This window comes from Pseudoliparis swirei, chromosome 11, assembly GCF_029220125.1.
Source record: "Pseudoliparis swirei isolate HS2019 ecotype Mariana Trench chromosome 11, NWPU_hadal_v1, whole genome shotgun sequence".
In the NCBI taxonomy this organism is placed as follows: Eukaryota; Metazoa; Chordata; class Actinopteri; order Perciformes; family Liparidae; genus Pseudoliparis; species Pseudoliparis swirei.
In genome coordinates this window covers 17466301-17485363 of record NC_079398.1, presented here as the reverse complement: position 1 = coordinate 17485363, position 19063 = coordinate 17466301, and the positions used below count along the sequence as shown (strand labels likewise).

At 44.7% G+C, this 19063-nt stretch overlaps 2 protein-coding genes and 1 long non-coding RNA gene across 7 annotated transcripts; 2 read left to right on the top strand and 1 right to left on the bottom strand.

Moving 5' to 3' along the window:
• The first annotated feature begins 235 nt into the window (after positions 1-235).
• On the top strand, positions 236-1496 carry LOC130201745 (uncharacterized). 2 transcript variants are annotated; one of them, XR_008833247.1, is made up of 4 exons: positions 236-324; positions 431-582; positions 662-768; positions 1269-1496. It is a non-coding gene; the product is annotated as an uncharacterized LOC130201745 (long non-coding RNA). The 2 variants fall into 2 exon arrangements; XR_008833246.1 differs by having other exon boundaries at positions 431-768.
• A 5826-nt stretch (positions 1497-7322) lies between these two features.
• Positions 7323-14349, bottom strand: bag5 (BCL2 associated athanogene 5). 2 transcript variants are annotated; one of them, XM_056426621.1, is made up of 3 exons: positions 14259-14349; positions 11060-11932; positions 7323-10375 (listed from the first exon to the last, which is right to left on the bottom strand). In XM_056426621.1, the coding sequence occupies exons 1-3, from the start codon at positions 14279-14281 to the stop codon at positions 9835-9837; spliced, it is 1437 nt and encodes a 478-aa protein (XP_056282596.1). In that variant the 5' UTR covers positions 14282-14349; the 3' UTR covers positions 7323-9834. The 2 variants fall into 2 exon arrangements, with proteins under 2 accessions (XP_056282596.1, XP_056282595.1); XM_056426620.1 differs by lacking the exon at positions 14259-14349 and adding an exon at positions 13778-13910.
• Positions 14121-18784, top strand: LOC130201559 (cytochrome c oxidase assembly factor 8). Of its 3 annotated transcripts, none has more exons than XM_056426625.1 (6): positions 14121-14301; positions 15158-15429; positions 16472-16669; positions 17147-17210; positions 17943-18033; positions 18641-18784. In XM_056426625.1, the coding sequence occupies exons 2-6, from the start codon at positions 15304-15306 to the stop codon at positions 18759-18761; spliced, it is 600 nt and encodes a 199-aa protein (XP_056282600.1). In that variant the 5' UTR covers positions 14121-14301; positions 15158-15303; the 3' UTR covers positions 18762-18784. The 3 variants fall into 3 exon arrangements, with proteins under 3 accessions (XP_056282600.1, XP_056282598.1, XP_056282599.1); XM_056426623.1 differs by lacking the exon at positions 14121-14301 and adding an exon at positions 14323-14424; XM_056426624.1 differs by lacking the exon at positions 14121-14301 and adding an exon at positions 14430-14520.
• The last annotated feature ends 279 nt before the right edge of the window (positions 18785-19063 follow it).

Here is a 19063-nt window from a genome sequence, read left to right as displayed (position 1 = left end):
AAGTTTGTTTACCAAAGAGTGTGTGTGTGTGTAAAAAAAAAAAAGACGATGGTCTAGAATAGATCTAATGATCTCTGAGTCTCTTCTGTGGTTTTAATTGATACAGCGACGTGTTCGCCGGCTGGTTGTGGGTCCTTTGCCAACATGTCTAGACGAGACAATTGAGTAACAACTCTCCAGCAGACATGACATGTTCCCAGTGAGTTCTAAAGATGAGTCTGTTCACACCACAGGTGTCAAACTCGAGTCCCGTGGGCCGAATCCGGTCCGCCACGTCATTCCGTGGTCCGCGACGGCTTTAAAGTCACATGACCGTCTTAGGATGTAAGTATATGCTGCTCTACAGTGACCTTACACTACAACTCCCACAATGCATGTTGATCATGACCCGTGAATCAAAGCTGTGTTTCTGTATCGTGTTTAACTGAAGGCGACCTTCAAGTTCCTCAAGGTGAACAATCAACCAGGTACGCTCACAAAGACAAACACGCACTCGGCAACCTGACACGCTGCCTGGTGACCACAGAATACATCCCATAATTACCATGGAAACACACAACAGAAGTCTGGTTACAGAACCAGGTGAGCCCAAGACCACATACAGGTATGTGAGCAGGTGTTGAGCACGTTTCATAACGAGCTCCTCTGACGGACCCTGAAGGATCCTGATCTGCTCCGGGCCGACGACACAAATAGCTTCTGATCTGCTGGAGATCCTCTTCCTAAGCAGCTCCACCTCCAGAGTCCTGAGCTGAGCGTCTGAGGAGGGTGAGAGGGCGTGTCTCTGTCTCTGTGGGGGCGTGTCTCTGTCTCTGTGGGGGGGTGTCTCTGTCTGTGGGGGCGTGCCTCTGTCTATGTGGGGGGGTGTCTCTGTCTCTGTGGGGGCGTGTCTCTGTCTCTGTGGGGGCGTGTCTCTGTCTCTGTGGGGGTGTGTCTCTGTCTCTGTGGGGGTGTGTCTCTGTCTCTGTGGGGGCGTGTCTCTGTCTCTGTGGGGGCGTGTCTCTGTCTCTGTGGGGGTGTGTCTCTGTGGGGGCGTGTCTCTGTCTGTGGGGGCGTGTCTCTGTCTCTGTGGGGGTGTGTCTCTGTCTATGTGGGGGGGTGTCTGTGGGGGCGTGTCTCTGTCTCTGTGGGGGGCGTGTCGGGCCTCCAAAGTGGACACAGGAAGTCCGAGTCGTAGCTGTAAAGATGGAGCTAGCCGCGGTTAGCTTAGTGACCGAGCTGCTGCTGCTGGAGCTGGATTTTTATTTACGTTCATTTTGTATTTTTAGCTGCTAAAACCGGAACAGATGAAATAATCTTCAAATGTAAGTTTATTTTGGGGGATTTACGTGATTCATAAACGGGGAAAGTCGAAAGTTTGGATGAAATAATGTTTTTATTTTTAAAAATAATGTTTTTATATATAATTAAAGTTTGACCGTTTCCTCCACTGAGCTCCCTGGGAACCGGCCTCATTAGAACCAACGCCACCCTCTTCTCCACCAATCGTGTGTGTGTGTGTGTGTGTGTGTGTGTGTGTGTGTGTGGGTGTGGGTGGGGGTGGGGGTGTGTGTGGGTGGCTTAGGGGGGACACAACAATGGCGGTTTAATCAGCGAGGCGCTGCTCGTCCTCCTTAATGGACGGGTTGGCGTCGGGCCAGCCGGCTCACACTGGGCTCCTCAGTGGTAACACTGGGAGGCATTATGGGATGTTGGGAAGAGAGGCTGTTGTGTTCAAGGGCAACGCTGGAGAAACCGTCAAGAGACACTCTGTGGTGTTTAAACAAGAAACTTAATGATCCATAAATCTATTTTAGTATCGTATTAATGTATTTAATATCTCATTATTTTGTTGTTAGAAGGCATCAGACTGGTTGAGTATTCAGGACTAGAGCTCAAAGGAGTAAGAAGCTGCAGTTATAATCTGATTAATGCACTAATAAATCAATAAATCATCTTCAATTGTATTAAATAAATGAATTTTGCATAATTTTACTTTTTGTTCTCTTCCTTGAGTAAAGTTCAGACTCCATGAGTAAAGACAAGTTATTCTTCTCTTTCTTAGTATGACCTGGTTGTGGAAGCAGAACTACAATCAGCTGCTGTGTGGATCCTTCAATCTGCAGAAAGGAAGTGTCTGAGTCTGCTGCCTGGTGGGGGAGGGGGAGGGGAGGGGTGGAGGAGGTTATCGGGGAGACTTGTCTGGCTTTTGTTCTCTGACGTCATCGACCCGTCAGACGAGTCTTTGTTACAGTTTGTGCAGATCTGGAAATGAATCCTGTGTTCTGACCAGAGTGAAGGAGGCTTAAGAGAGTAAATATGACTAATAAACAGGCTTTAGAGAGTAAATATGACTCATAAACAGGCTTTAGAGAGTAAATATGACTCATAAACAGGCTTAAGAGAGTAAATATGACTCATAAACAGGGCTATAAATATCAAATTAATAAACAAACTAAATAAATAAAATAGACGATGCATCATAAGAAATTAAGATAAGAAAGAGTGAAATAATCAATCACCTAATTGATGTTGTAAGCCTGTTTATGAGTCATATTTACTCTCTAAAGCATATCAACGTCCCCTTTAACGTGTTTATCAGGTGAATATGAATCAGAGCCAGCAGGCGCCCTGATTGGCTGCTGGGGACGTGACGCGTTCAGGCACTCGTCATTGAGGAAGTTAAAGTCATAACCGGCGATATGAGACTCGACCTTGAGATAAGAAAACAGGATTTAACGGTCACGAGAACTGAGACTTGAGTTTTTATTTCCACCAGCAGACGACCTTGAAACAGCTTTAAAGTATTTCAAATATAAAATAAGAACATAAATTACAGAAGGGATTTCCTTCACGTGTTTTTCAGTGTTCAGCTGGCTTACATTGACCTTGAACAGCATTCCTCTGTCTCCTATTGTCCCTGAATGCATCACGTGAGGAAGTTTGATGACATTGATCTTTTATTGATTTACAGCAGCAGCTTTTACTGCTTTTTTTATTGTTCTTTTATATTCTCCAATATTTTGTCTCTTTTTGCTCTGTTTTTGGTCTCCACCTCCTCTCTGGTTGCTCGGCAGAGAGGAGGAGGAGACCAGTCGGTAAGTCTTTGCCCTCTGGCTCCGCCCCCTTCTGCACCACTATAGTCGATCTCTTTATTTTACCCTCAAGTGCATCAACACATCCACATTTAAAGCCCCTGAAGCCACACGTTAAAACCACATTTCTATATTTTCCTCCCGAGCGCGTGCAGAAAGCATCTGAGTCACCACGCGATGCATTCAGGGGCATCTGGAAGCATCAGAGCTTTGTGCTTTTGTCAGAAAAAGCTATCATCATCATGGCGTGGCTCTTTCCTGTGAGAGGAGCCGAGACGTTGACATAAAGTTTCTTTTGAACTTTGAACTTGTTTGTGCGTCTTCAGAAACTTTTGATCCTCTTCATATAAATAATTATGTTTCCCACATTTAGACTTTCATGAGCTACTCTTCTTCTTCTTCTCCTTCTTCTCTTTCTCCTTCTCCATCTTCTTTTCATTCTTCTTCTCATTCTTCTTCTTTCTCCTTCTTCTTCTTCTCTTTCTTCAGCAGCTCATTTAGCGCTGAGCAGAAATACAGGAAGTGATCTGGAGAACCAAAACTCCTCAGAGAGCGTGTCATTCCACGTCTGTCCACTAGTCTGTCATAAAGGTCACCTCGTGAGCCAGAAGGAGGAGGGACTAGTTTCACTTCCTGGTTGTTCAGACGACCTTTACCCGACGTACGACCTTCCACCACGTTCAGGATGCTCAAACTTCCTGTTCTCATGCACTTTCACATTATTAAAGGTTCTTTAATACATTATTAAAGGTTCTTTAAAACATTATTAAAGGTTCCTTCTCCTCCTCTGAGTGGGAAGCTTCTTGTTTCTCTTCATGGCTCCTCCACCTGCTCTGTGTGCATCAACGCACAGGAAGTGCAATGCAACAGCCATTTTGCTCTCATGAGGGGGGGGGGGCGGGGCTTGCATCCCGTTAGGTAATGCCCCCTTTGCACTTCGCTTCAGAGTGAGCTGTACCTGGGAGTGGAGACACGCGGCAACGATATCTGCAGGCTGTCGCCGTGGCAACCGGCCAAATATATACACCCGGGCCGTCGCCTACCGACAAAAAACAGAGGACCTTGAACACATCACCTAGAAAGATCAGTGTTTTAATATTTAATGCACAATGTATCCTGATTCATTATTCTAGTCGCATTTAAAGCATCTTCAGTCTCAATTACAACACATGTCAATGTTGATAATGTTTTTTAAAGGTTAATTACTGAATTCTTCAGGATATAAAGGGTGTCACATGATGGAGGACACATGTAGGTCACATACTTTTAATAATATGTCGGTCAACTATCTGAACCAGGCAACATGAAGGAGGAGCCTTTGATTCATAATTCAAGCCTCTTTCCTCCAGCTGGAGGAGCACTGAACCCTCACAGGGCCCTGAGCCTGCAGCTGGGGTCCAGAACCAGAGCTTGGGTACCAGTCCAAGGATTCCAGCAGACAGATGGACCTCAGACCAGAGCCAGACCTCCACTGACCCTGAAGACCCTGAAAACCCCGTTTAAAACCCTCAAAACTAAAACGTCTTCTCACGGTATTTAGCTTTAACACATGAGGCATAGACTTCTATACAACCAGAGGAGTCGACCCCTGGTGGTCAGGAGAGAGAATGCAGCTTTAACACATGAAGCATATACTTCGATACAACCAGAGGAGTCGACCCCTGGTGGTCAGGAGAGAGAATGCAGCTTTAAATATTAAAAAGGAAATAGAATAACAACAAAACAAGACAGCGTTGATGTTTCAGAGGATCTTGAACATTTTGGGTTGTAAGAATCTAACAATGTTGCATAATCACATGAAACAAGCATGTTCTGTCTGTATTTCTGGCACATGGATGATGACCATCGTGATCACGCTATCAAAGAAGGACGTCGTCCCTCAGAGGTCACACAGAATATTAAAAAAACATAATTTTTAACCCCTCCGTTCCTGAATCGATGTCGGCCTCTTTCTTGGCCAATGAAAAGAGGCTCTGGGTTACATAACGGGTCTGTTTCTGCAGCGCTGCACAGCTCCAGAGACCCTGCTGCATTCTGCATGATATAACACACACGCACACACACACACACACACAGACACACACACACAATGTCCTCCCTTCATCTCTGTTCTTCCCTGCACCGCTCTCCTCTCGTGTCTATTTTTACTCTGTGCATAGTAGACACACACACACACAGACACAGACACATACACACAGACACACACACACTGGTTTATTCATAGTTTTTCAGACCGTGATTCATCCGTTTCTCTGCAGGTCAGGAGAAACACTGCTTCCCCATCTCCTCCTCATCTCTGCACGTCCTCCTGCGGTCCTCTGGTTATAATAAGGGTTTTCTTGTGACGCCATCTAATGACACGGTTCAGAGAGCAGAGATAACTACAGATGTTCTACTGTGATAATCAGGCTGTCAATATCTGACACTGTCTCTTTAAATGGGTGTACAGGTTAAATCAAGGGAAGACACGAGAGGTCAATGGGGTCAACATTTCAAGGAATACATTTTGAAACCTCCCCACTTGTTTGTTTACTGTAAGGATTATTTTATCACAGGAATTCTATGTTTTAATATTCAAATGAGTCATCATTTTATCAGAGATGTGCTAATGTGCTCCCTGCTCCAGAGCATACAGCAGAACATCGGCTACAACGAGGTCAAAGAAATATCTATTTACATTTTTAAAATATTTTCGTCGTCCATCGTGTGTGCGCATGCGCATGCCCGAGGCTGGAGCCTCGCCCAGAGCGGCTCATCCCTTCCGCCCTGCTGCAGCTTCCTGACCGGCAGCGACGGGCACGTGGCGCCGTCTGCTGGCCGAATGTGAGGCAGGACGACCCACGTGACGTGTGACTGCGTTAAGGGAAGAGGTCACACGAGCTCTTGGAGGTATGCTTTTATTTTGAAGCTTTTCCTCTCTTTTGTTCTCTCTCTGCTGACGTCATCTGATCTATTTAAAGGATTTAAAATATTTATCCTTCAGTATTTTAATCTCATGTATTTTTCTGCTTCTACTCCAAATATGTGGATTGATTTTACTCCCTCACAATCATCTGATGGCTTTAGTTACTTTGCTGTTACTTTTATTTTGAAATTTTCTCTACCGGATGCTTTTTAAACAGCTTTAAGTCAGAAGCACAATGTGAACTTCATTCATTCAGTTTATTCATCTTCTTCATTGTTCTATTATTATGGAGCTGGGGTGTTGGCATAAACTGGTATTTAAGTGTTATTAATAATTTGATAACTAGGTTAATAATAAACATGATAATCAAATATCAAATAATCCAGCGCCTCTTAAAGGAGCGGTGTGTAGTATTTGGTGGCCTCTAGTGGTGAGGTAGCAGATTGCAATATTTCATATTTTCCAATAATTAAAAAACCCAATATAATATAATATTTAATAATTATGGCTCCAGGTTCTCTATCCACCTCCCTTCACTCGTATTTTGAATTTAACTAATTTGTGAAAAAGGCACAATAAACCAATTTAAAGATCAATTTCACGGATTTATATACATATATATTAAAAAAATGTAAATATGTATTTATAAAAAAATATATAAAATATATTTACATATATATACATATTTTTATTAATATATTTATTTGGCGACAAACTGTAAAACAGGAATGTCGCCCCAGATACTAAAATACTGCATAAGTATAAAAACTGCAATACTTCCTTCATATCGTGTTTCCTCCTTAATGTCTACCAGGCTGGTTCTGGAACTTTCTATTGTGGTGCATGGTCTTCATCAGCATCTTTATTTATTAAGTTTATTAACTTTTTAACCCTTGTGTTGCCTTAGGGTCATTTTGACCCGAATCAATATTACACCCTCCCCCCGCCTTTGGGTCATTTTGACCCGATTTAATGTTTCACCCTCCTGTTACCTTTATATTTACTAACATATTTTACCCTTTGGGTTCAATTTGACGCCAGCAATTAAAACCTCCAGAAAATTATTAGAATTAATATTGTTTTCCAAGTTTAAGTGTGAGGCACTTTATGTTTGTTTGTTGACTACCGAAAGAACACCGACATTAAACATTGAATGGGGTCAAATTAATCCTAAAGCGGGGGGAGGGTGTAATATTGATTCGGGTCAAAATGACCCTAAGGCAACACAAGGGTTAAATGGTTAGATGGACTGAGGATGCATCTGGTTGGTGTGAGGTCACACGTTCGATTCTATGCCTTCAAGTGCAGTATTTAAATAATAATAAAAACACACTAACATAAAACACTGATCAAGACACGCCGTCTTTATTTTGCAGTGGGAATACAAATTCAAAACAACCATCCAGGAGCATTCACACAACCTTGTTTTTTTTGGGTTTGTTTTCAGTCTGTGTGCTTTTATTTTTATTTGTACAAGCGCGTCTGAAGAAGCAGCAGAAGCCGAACAATCAATGCAGCTAAAGGCGACTTCAGAAAATAAATCAGATGCAATAACCTTTTGATACAGAACACGTTTCTGTGAGAACAGCGAATCAGCAAAAAACCACAGCGACTCAGGAACAGTAAGAAAAGCTTTAAATAAAACGACCTTCAGCTGAAGCTCAGGAAGTTAATTGTCTCCTTTCTGGTGCTTTTACTTTCTAAAATCATCTTTTTTCTTTCTTTTTCATATATTTCGCCACATTTAAACAATCAACCTTCTTCCTGCGTCGTAGGATCGGCAGCTGGATGGAGCGCCATGTTGCACCAGCTAAAAGTTGCTAAAACATAATTAAATGGAATAGTTTGACATTTTGTACATTACTCCTGTTGGCTGTCTTGCCAACGGTCAGCCGAGAAGATAGACGCGTCTCTCGGGGGTCTTCACGTTCAATAGGAAGCTACCGTTAGCAGCCTGCTAAATTAGCTTAGCATTAAGATTGGAAAAGGGGCAACTGCAAACCTGGCTCTGTCAAAAAAATGTTTTATTTCAAGAGGTTTAACATTAATTCAGTGGTGGAAGAAGTATTAAAATATACTAAAGAAAAAGTATTAATAAGTGTAGAAATACTCAAGTTCAAGCTCTGCATTAAAAATTAGTCAAACGTAAAGTTGCATTATTAGCAACTAAGATAAAGTACTCAATGTGGAGCAAGTGTTGTAGCATATTATGGGATTCTATTTGGTCATAATCATGAATATAAATATGAACGCTGGATCATTCTTTCACTTAGAATACTAGTTTAGTGTCGAAATGGATCATATTTCATAAACTTATTGCACGTTTTGTGCATTACAATCTTCCAGTGAAACGTTACCAAAGCTGTTATAAATATACGTAGTGAAATAAAATAGTTAAATAACATTTAACGGAGGTATAAGTACCTCAGATATGTGCTACGTCAGCTGGTGCAACCGGCTCCTCAAACAGATTCAGTCAAACTTTGGTCTGATGAAAACAAACGAAACATTCAATGTGTGTGTGTGTGTGTGTGTGTGTGGGGGGGGAATCCAAGACGTCCGGGTGGAGAAAAGTTATTTTATGAACGGTATTTGAAGGAGTCGACTTTCTTTACTTTTAATTCTATTAAAACATAAATCTGGTGATATTCTTCATTTTTCTTCTCAACAATGAATCCATGAAATCATAAATTTAAATAGAAACTCTAGAAACTAATTTGTTTAAAAGTAAAAGTCCTTCATTCAATGTTCTCGCATCAAAGTCGACTTGAAGTTCTCCCGATGCAGAACGGCTCCGTTCAGAATAAATAAGATAATTTAAATTGCTTTAAAATACTGCTGCGTAGTTTAATCTGGAATAATACATCAGAATGTATCAGTTTGTATTAATAATCAGGGACTGCAAATTAAATATTATATAAATGTAGAGGAGTAAAACGTTTAATAGGAGAAATGTACATACTGAAAGTACCTAAAGACTGCACTTCAGTACTATTCTCAATATATTAAATATATTTGAATTAATCTCAAAACAAAAAAATAATGTTTTAACTGAGTTGAGCAGAAAGCTGGGAAGTGAATCAGTAATGATAACAACTTGTTGTTGTTGTGAAAAGCTCAATGTGACTCGTTATTTTTATTATTGTTGGCCTCACCTGTCCCTCATTTTGTTTGTTTGTGTTTTCGAAAGAGCCTCAATTTCTGACGAGAAGTGCAAATTCCTTCTCGAGGGAAAATAAAGGCACAGAGATTTTTGGGGTTCTCTCTTCCACACATCACCCCTCTTCATCCTCTTCTTCAGTCACTTCTCCACTATAAAGCAGTAGAAACAAATAACAGCAGCAGCAAAAAGATTCCTCCTCTTCCATCTCTGAATAAAAAACCTGATCCATTTACAGGCGAGTGGATCACAGGAAGTCACAACATGTACAGACAGACAGCTAAGGGGGGGAGGGGCCTCAAACATCCTGTGTAGTCTGGAGGACACGCCCACTTTATCAATGCATTCTTGAGGACACGCCCTCTTCATCAATATCAATGCAGTCTGGAGGACACGCCCACTTCACAGGCATGATTACAGGGCTGCAGGGTTCAACAACCACACACACACACACACACACACCAAACAACAGACGCATATCTGGGAGATTTAGACAGAAATCGTAACAAGCGCTCAAAGGATCTCAAGTTTTCCCAGAAGGAGTTCCGTGTTCTTCTCAGCCGAGAGACAAAAGAAAAAGCGCTGCTGCAGTGCATTCTGGGTATGTTGAGTCCATATCTACAGCCCGTGGAATGATACGGTACCAGTCTGGGTTTGTTTGTTGTTTATTTACACTCATCTGGCTCCTCCCCCTCTCAGTACTCCCACCCGTCCGTCCTCATGTCCAGGTAGTTGAGAATGTTCTGGGCGAACTTCACCGCCTGCTTCCTCGCCATCTTGGTGTTGTCGTCGCCCTGCGGGTCCACGGCGTCCAGCGCCAGCAGCTGCTTGGTGAGCAGCTCCTCCAGCAGGATGTAGCTCTTGTCGACCCGCCGGCCGTTGAAGGCGAGCGCCTGGGCCTGCAGGTCCGAGAGGCTCCCCAGGACCAGCCACACGGCGCGGTGCGCCGGCAGCTCGGCGGGGCCCGGCTGGCGGCGCGTCAGCGCCTCGCGCAGGTCCAGGAAGGTGATGATGGCCTGGACCTCCACCACGGCGCGGCGCCGGGCCTCTCGGATGCACGGGTTCTTGGCCGTGTCCACCTGGTCCAGGTGGGTGAGGAGGCCCTGCAGCTCGGCCTTGGGCCTGAAGCTCAGGTCGCCCGCCACGCAGTGCCGCAGCACGCCGTCCCGCAGGTGGGACACGTGGGCGCGCACCGCCTCGATCTCACGGATGGACTCGTTCTGCCCCAGGTCGTACCTGAGGACACAGGAGCCGCGAGTGTGGGGTCCAAATCACAACATGGACATTTTACGACATCAAGATATGACGGATGAGAAATGATGTTGATTGAAGTTATTTATTTAACTTAAAATAACTAATTTAGTGGGTTTTCTCATGCTGGATGAAAGGTCGATTAAAATCGATGCAGCAGAACCAGGAATATAGTTCTTTGTTTAATTTCACGCATTCTCCTTTCTCGTCAAAACCTGGAGCCTCAACTCAACTGGAGCGCAACGTTCCTTCAGAAGCAAACTTTTTGTTCCCTTTTAACTATTTTTTTTGGTCAGCTTTTCCATATTTGAACCAACTGGAAATGTAAAATGTGTTTCCTCTAATAGCGGCAATAAAAAAATTAAAAAAATTTATTTTGTATCCATTAAAATGTAAATCTTTGGTGCAGACTGGTTTTTAAACCCATAACAGAATCCCCAAGACAAACATGTGAGAGGTACTTCTACATAGCACTAGGTAGGCGTATTATTAATACTATTATTATTAGTAGAGTATCGGTGGTGCCTGTGCAGCTGACGCACAATCACACCGTGGGCAACGACTTCAGAGGAGACAAAATGTTGACATGGCACTTCCTGATGGGAGAAACTTTCGGAGCTCGAGAGCTGAACCAGGCGGATGAATCCCAAATGAGAGGAAGACTCGTACCTGCGCGTGTCCTCCCCCTCCCCCTCCAGGTCCAGGTGCTTCAGCAGCCCGTTGATCTCCTCCACCACCTGCTTCCTGTAGTTCCTGATGGCCGCGTTGCCGGACACGTCCATGGCGTCCAGCTCCGCCTGCATCTCCGTGAGGAGGCGGTTCAAGTGGGCGCAGCTGTCCCGGCCGCTCAGGCCCATGAGCAGCGCCACCAGGTGGCCGCGCGCCACGCTCACCTTGGCCATCACCTGGTTGATGCGGTGCACGGCCCGGTGGGTGTCGCCCGGCAGCGGCAGCGACAGCGTCTGCTGCGGCGTGCGGCCCTCCACCACGGCCTGCACGGCGCACAGCCGCGTGAGCGCCCGGTAGCGCGCCTTGCGCAGCGGCACGCGGCCCTCCGTCTTCACCTGCGTCAGCTTCAGCACCATCACCTGCAGCGCCTCCACCAGCTCGTCGTTGATCTCCGGCGCGCCGCCGGAGCGCTGCGGCGCCACCACGCGCTCGTCCACCAGCCGCCGCGCCTCGTCGCTCAGCTCCTCGATGGCGCCGCGGGACGGGTGGGTGGCGTTCTCCTCCAGGTAGCGCAGCAGGCCCTCCACCTCCTGCGCCGCCCGCTTGCGCGCCCCCTGCAGCTCCGCCCTCCCCTCCGTGTCCACCTGGTCCACGGCGAGCAGCAGCGCCGTCAGCTCGCGCTCCAGGCGCTTGTAGTCGCGCTCCGCCTGCAGGCCGCTGAAGTTGCACACCTGGGGCCCCAGAGACGCCACCTCCTTGTGCACCTCGTACAGACGCATCATGGCGGGGTGCTGCTGCTGCTCCGCCGGGTGCTGCTGCTGGGGGACGCCATGGTCCATCCTCTTGCCACCATCAAAGGGCTTCCCAAACAGGCTGAGGAGACGGAGGGGCAGCGTGAAGCGAAGGTTGGAACAAGAACAGTCAATGGTTACCACTTTATTCCTTTTGGATATTCTGAATGACGGTTTATTCCAAATGAAAGCGGTGGGATGTGTCGATGTCTGCAGCGCGCTCTGAATGTCAACCAGTGGCTTTGACAGCACTTAACACACAACCGCGTTCCTGTTTACTCCTCAAGCCCATGGACACCACCCCTCAACATGACCCTCCCTGACTTTCAATCCACTTTGTCATCATTCAGTTCTACCACTGAAACAGACCTCTCTCTCCCCCATAGCCTCCAGCATGAAGACCTCCACCTGAGCCCGTGACCCCCTCCCCCCCCCTCCCTCTCCTCTCTCATCACTAACATCATCAACTCGGCCCATCTCCTCCCCTTGCTGTCCAGAGTCCTTGAGAAAGCTGTTGCATCACAACTCAAGTCTCACCTCGATCTCCATCATCTCTACGAACACTTCCAATCCGGCTGACTCTGGCTTCCTCACCATCCTCATCCTCTTTTGACGCCATCAACCACTCCATCCTCCTCCACCTCTCCAGTACTCGTGGCATAACTGGCGCTGCCCTCTCCTGGTTCACCTCACATCTCTCTGACCGACATCAATTCATTGCCAGAAACAACCGTAAAGCCTCCACCTCTCCAGTCCCGCACGGTGTCCCCCAAGGCTCTGTGCTGGGTCCGCTTCATCCTTTACATCCTTCCCCTTGGACAACTCATCCGATCTACACGCTGATGACACCCCACTCTACTTCTCCTAAATGAGCATCACCTTATCCCCCACTCTACTTCTCCTCCCATCTCACTGATATAAATCACGGATGCAACAGAACTTTCTCAAACTCAACTGCAATAAATCTGAAATACTCATCGGCCCTAAACTCCCTCAGTCCAGACCTTCTCTCCACATTGATGGCTCCATCGTCACCCCCTCCACCCTCCAGGTCCACTACTTCGGTATCAGCGTACTACACAACATCTATGACATCACACGCACTACTGCAGCGTACGATACAACATCTATGACATCACAGCTGCAATGTGAAGGGAAATATAACCAAATACTGGATTAGATTTGCTGGGGAGAAGTTCCTGACCACGTTAATAACGGTCACTTCCCACACAGAGAGGCCCCGACCTCTCCGGAGCCCGGGGGCCCGATCCCGATCAGTGGTGCGTTCGCGATCTCAACGCAAGCCTCTCGTCTACCGGAATGAAGACGATAGAAACGTTGACGTGGAGGTGACCTGTGACATCACAGCTTCAGCACCACGAGCCGGGCGGTCAGGACGGAGACCAACGCAATGTGACGTTTACTCATTCGCGGTATCAATTAGACTTATAGGAAGAGACGGGTCACGTTATGGGCTTTTCCATAACAGTGTGATGGACGCATGCCGGAGCTGGATAGTATTTAACAGGAGCTCAGCTAACACCTCCTCCCTCCATTTGATCCAGGAGAGACAGGAAGAAGACATTCAAATAGAAAGGGGTGTGTGATGTGATGAAGCTAAGACTAGCGTTGCTAGTCAGAGTCTTCCTCCCATGAGTCACACATCATGAAGCTGCTGCTGCTGGTAAACGTGCAACACCCTAAAAATAAAACGTCCCTGCACCTTTTCCTGCGCATGCACCGCCGGTCCCTTTGCGCATTATGTCACCAAACAACACGCAACCAATGTGTTGGGCACAGCTGTGTGTATGTGTGTGTGTGTGTGTGTGTGTGTGTGTGTGTGTGTGTGTGTGTCATCCTGCATGCACATACAGGCAACACGACTCGAAGAATCTACCTGTCACACACGAGCACACCCACGTCTCACCTTTTCAAAACTCCGAACACATTCGCGCACATTTTCTCGGGTGTCTCGTTTCCATCGGCCGCAGCGGCGCGGGTCGTGGAGCCCAGTGGCATCCAAATGAGGAGCCGAACCAATGTTTTCTCCTCACACACACACGCACGCCTCCTCCTCCTCCTCCTCACACACTCACACACACACACACACACGCCTACTCCTCCTCCTCCTCCAGACGATCCTCCCTCCCTTCCCACAGTCCCTCCCTTACTTCATAAATACAAATCTCACTGAACACTTTCAATAAAAACTATTTTAAGAAAGCCCTTTTTGTCTCCGGTCACGCGCCCCGTTGCCCGCGCGTCGCCGCCATTGTCCGTCCGCGTCGCCGCGTTAAGCTCCGGCTGATCACCTGACTCGGGCCCCACCTTTTGGGGCCCGGATAACGACGGCTTTTGTCGGAGTGTTAAATGTACAAACGCCGCCCCGTCGCCTGGTTCCCACTTACCTGCAGAGCCAGCGCACAGCCATCTGAAAGGTCGCGGGGAAAAGTGCGCACCTCTCCCCCGATTAAAGCTACTAAACATTAGCCTACCTAGCTACCTTCGAGGAGTTACTTTCCCAGCGGCTGAGGCGAGCGAACTAGCGCGGAGTTCTTCTTCGCTGGTTTGCGGGTGAATACAAACCGTTTCACCGGCGTTTGTTTTACTCGACGGTTACGAGATGTTCGTGGACGTTTAGTTATCGTGTCGTGAATTCCTACTGACGTGGTATGATCTTCATACATGTGTCATTTTGCCGATGATTTACTTAATTCGATTTCTTTTAACGGAGCGCAAGTTTTAGTTGTCCAATGACCGATACTGTAGTGCGCTCCATTTTGTGAACGGGGTCTTGCCGTTTGATCGTATCGGCGAGGGCGGGTATTACACTGGCTTTGAAATTACCCCAAAAAATATAAAATACATTATTAATCATTTTAATGTTGTTGTTTTATCTACGATGTTTTCAAATTATATATATATATATATATAGAAGAATACAATAATATATATATTATTGTATTCTTCTGTATGAGTTTTCGAACATATTTGTATTGTTATACTTTTAGATAATTTTGTAAATGATGTATATAATAGTAATACTAATGTAATTCTTTTGGCATATATATATGTATAATAATAATAATGTAATATTTAAAGATTGAAATAATTATATATATATTATTAATAATAATGTGTTTTTGGTTTTGAATATATACATATGTGTATATATATATATATATATACAGAAGTAGTATAGTGTATATAACAGTAAATAATACATAAGAAGAAGTCAATAGTTCGGGATGAAACCCCGCCTCCGAGCTGCACCGGTGGATCTTTTGAGCGCATATTTTCGTTGCAGAGTCACGTGACCGAGTGGCTGGCTGCAGAAGGACACCGACATGAAGTGACCTGAAGCAGGACAACAGTAACGTCCAGAGGCCTCGCGCCGCGTCGGTTGGAGCTTTTTCCACCTCGACAACAGCCGTTTAGTTCAGTTAATTAAAGATGGCGTCGAAGAGCGCGGCGGCGGCGTTCAGTCCTTTCGCCCTGCACGCTGTACGCAGCCTGACGGCGATGAATATGCGGATGTGCAGCTCCAAACTGGCAACCCAACAACACCAGAAACTAAAGGTTCGTATGTAACTACGCCATATACACATATTTAAATAAGTACTTACTGTGCAGTAAAATCAACGTGCTCCTCGTTTTAATGTTGTAACTGGTAAAACAATGGATTTATTATAATATTATAAGTATTATTATATGTTTCATGTTTATGAATCATTTAAATCTAGGAGCGGAAGTGTCAAATAAATGTAGGAGTAAAAAAATAACTACATTATTTGTCTAAAATTTAGCATACAATGCAAATACACAAATGCACGTACCTCAAACTTGTACTTCAGTGTAAATATACTTTTCCACTGTGATGTATTTCCCGAGAAATACTTTTCTAATTGAACGCTTTAATAATTAAATGTAATTGTCCCCAGTGACTCTGACTGAACCAGTGATACCAGTACAGTAGTTACAGTATTCAAAGAAGGCAATCAGTGGAACAATTATAGTGTAAATAATAAAGTAAATACTTTTTCTTTAATGTAAATGATTCATTAAATCAATGAACACACCCTTCCGATAAGTTGAAAAATAAATGTAAGCTTTATTTATTCTTCTCTTCAGAAGGTGAATATTTTTGTGTGTGTGTTGGTTATAGCTTTATTTTAATTGTAACCCTCCTAAATTGCCAACTGAGCACAGTTGCATTGTTGGTAATGTATGCAACATGTTATGAAAAGGAAGAAAGTGTGGAATAATTAAAAATATATATATTTTTCCTTTTTTCTCATCTCGTAATCCTCATCTCATAATTATGACTTATTATCACAGCTAATTTGTCATCTTATTTTCTTATTTTACTGGCGGGTATGGGCTTCCACATCCATCTGACTGTGTTAAAGGAGTGCAATGGTAGATCTCTTTTTACGTTTCAGGTTTTTTGAGCTCTCAGAGCCACCGTAGTGAGGGCAAAGAGAGATTTCAGAACCTGAAAAATGTGGGTTTGTTCTCTGAGTTCCCAAAAACTGCAGACAATGTAGCCAACAATGTAGCTGATAACACAATGTAGCAGCCAATGTAGCCTAGCGTCTAAGCGGTCCTGGTGTCCCAGCAGAGGTCTCCCTCCAGACCAGCGGCCAGTGAGACCCATGACTGGATCGGGCCCCCGGACCGTCTCTCTAACATGAGGCCCATCGTGTACCGCGTCCCCCAGAACGAGTCTGAGCTGGAGGGACGGCTCCGGCGCCTGAGACAGGACACCGAGGACTGGAACCACGACTTCTGGACCCGGCAGAACATCAGCTTCACCCAGGTGGACGCCTTTCTTTTGATTACTTTACTAATTCTGCTCACAGAAGTGATGCATTCAATGTTAACGGGAAAACAACTCCAGTTTATCAGGATGACATACTGACCTGTCAATGGAGGTCAAAGATCAACAGGGCTCCTACATGTATGACATTAGCATCAAGTTGCATGTCAGTTCCTACTTTAACCACCAGAGAACAACACTGCACAACAAAAACGAGTAAACAAGTCCAAAACTGTTGTTTTCTTTTTTTATGTGAATGTGTGACTTAAAAAATATTAATATTTATTGAAAGAGTGAATAAATAGATATTTATTATAATTAACATCGTCTCTCTGGACAATAAGGAAAGTGGAATATTTCATATTTTCTTTGTGTGAATCCATTTGTTTGTTTAATTGTGATTTATTTATTTAATAATAGTCGTCTGTGTTGTTGGATTTAAATAAATAATAATACATATATATTTATGCTCTGCAGGGAAAGGAGACGTTCATCTCCTCCCAACTGAACACAAAGGGCTTGACAGGGCGCGATGAGAACGGTGAGGACGTGTTGTTGTTGTTGTTGTTATTGGATTCATTCAATACCATCGAACAGATTCCTGGTTTTATGAGACTCTAACAAAAAAAGATGATTTAAATGCTGAAGTCTGAAATGCGTCTTGATCTTTATTTTCCCTCCGTCCTTCCTTCTCACCTGTATCTCCTCCTCCTCACCTTTCCTTCCTCTGTTTAGTCTCTTTTTCTCTGTCCTTCCTTTCTTCCTTCCTCAACTTGTTTCCTCTGCCTTCGCTCTTTCTCCCCCACCTTCATCTCCATCCGTTCTTCACTCCCTTCCTTCCCTCCTTCTGTCTCTTCTCCTTCCTCCTAATCTCCCTTCATCTTCCTCTTTTATCCCCCACCTCCCTCTTCACATGCCTCTTCACCTCCCTTCCTCACTCCTTCCTTCAATCCTTCCATCTTTCCTTGTTTCCTCCCTTGCTCCATTCTAGCCTTACTTTCTCCCTTTCTGTCTTTCCTTTCCCCCCTCCTACCTTCGGTCTCTCTCCTTCTCCCTGATCTCCTTCCCATTTGTCCTTTCCTTGCTCCATTCCCTTCTTCCTTTCTTACTTTTATTTGGTACTTTTTTCTTCTTTTCTGTCTTTCTTTCCTCCCTTCGTCCAGAATACAATATGTTTGTGTGAAATCTGGTGATTTAAGAAGTACATTTAAGAAGTTGTCCTTACTGTGTCTCCTCGCCTGCTCTCCTCTCTCCTTGTCTCCTCCCTCCTCAGGGCGCCGGAGAACTCTGAACAGTGAAGAAATGTCTGTGTTTTACAAAAGTTTTCTGGACACGAACAAGACGCGACATGCAGATTATAACAAGTGAGTCGACTTCATGTCTCCTCTCCTTCACCTCTTCCCCCTGCCTCCTCCTTGCTCCCTCTCCTTCACATCTTCCCCCTTCCTTGCTCCCTTTCCTTCACCTCTTCCCCCTGCCTCCTCCTTGCTCCCTCTCCTTCACATCTTCCCCCTGCCCCCTTCCTTGCTCCCTTTCCTTCACTTCTTCCCCCTGCCTCCTCCTTGTTCACTCTCCTTTGTACATGTATCCTTAATCTCTTTCCCCTTCCTTGCTCCATCACCTTTGTACATGTCTCTTCTCCTTCATCTCATTCCCCTACCTCCTTCCTTGCTCCCTCACCTTTGTACATATATCCTTCATCTCTTTCCCCTTCCTCCTTCCTTGCTCCCTCACATTTGTACATGTCTCCTCTCCTTCATCTCTTAACCATGCCTCCTTCCTTGCTCCTTTACCTTTGTACATGTCTCCTTCATATCTGTCCCCTGCCTCCTTCCTTACTCCCTCATCTTTTTACCATTTACCACCATTTCATGAAATACTATAAACAATAAAATGAGCTGAACTTCTTTTATAAAACTGTATTTTATATTTAAGTCGTTCTGACTCCACGTGTCTAACCTCCTTCTCCAGGGAATGGTACCGACGTAACTTCACCATCACCTTGCTCATGGCCCGAGTCGCCCTGAAGAACACGTGGAGGACTTTTACTGAAAGATGCAACCGCAAGAAACCCGTCCCTCCTAACGGCTGATGACTAATAAACATTTACCTTTATCTCTGTTTTCAGTGCTTTCTTTTGTACTTATTTACTATTTTATTCACTTCCAGGGATGAGTAAACTCACCTCACATCTGAGTATTTAGTTATTTTATTGTTTCCTTATTCGAAATGTTTTGCTTATTTTGGTAACATTGTTTCAGCTTTTTCTTTTGATTAAATCTTTTGAATTTGAATTAATTTGTATTTGTGAACAAATTAACAAACAATTATATACATATATATTTTTTTTTTATGTCTGTGTGTGTGTATATATATATATGTTTTTAAATTTGT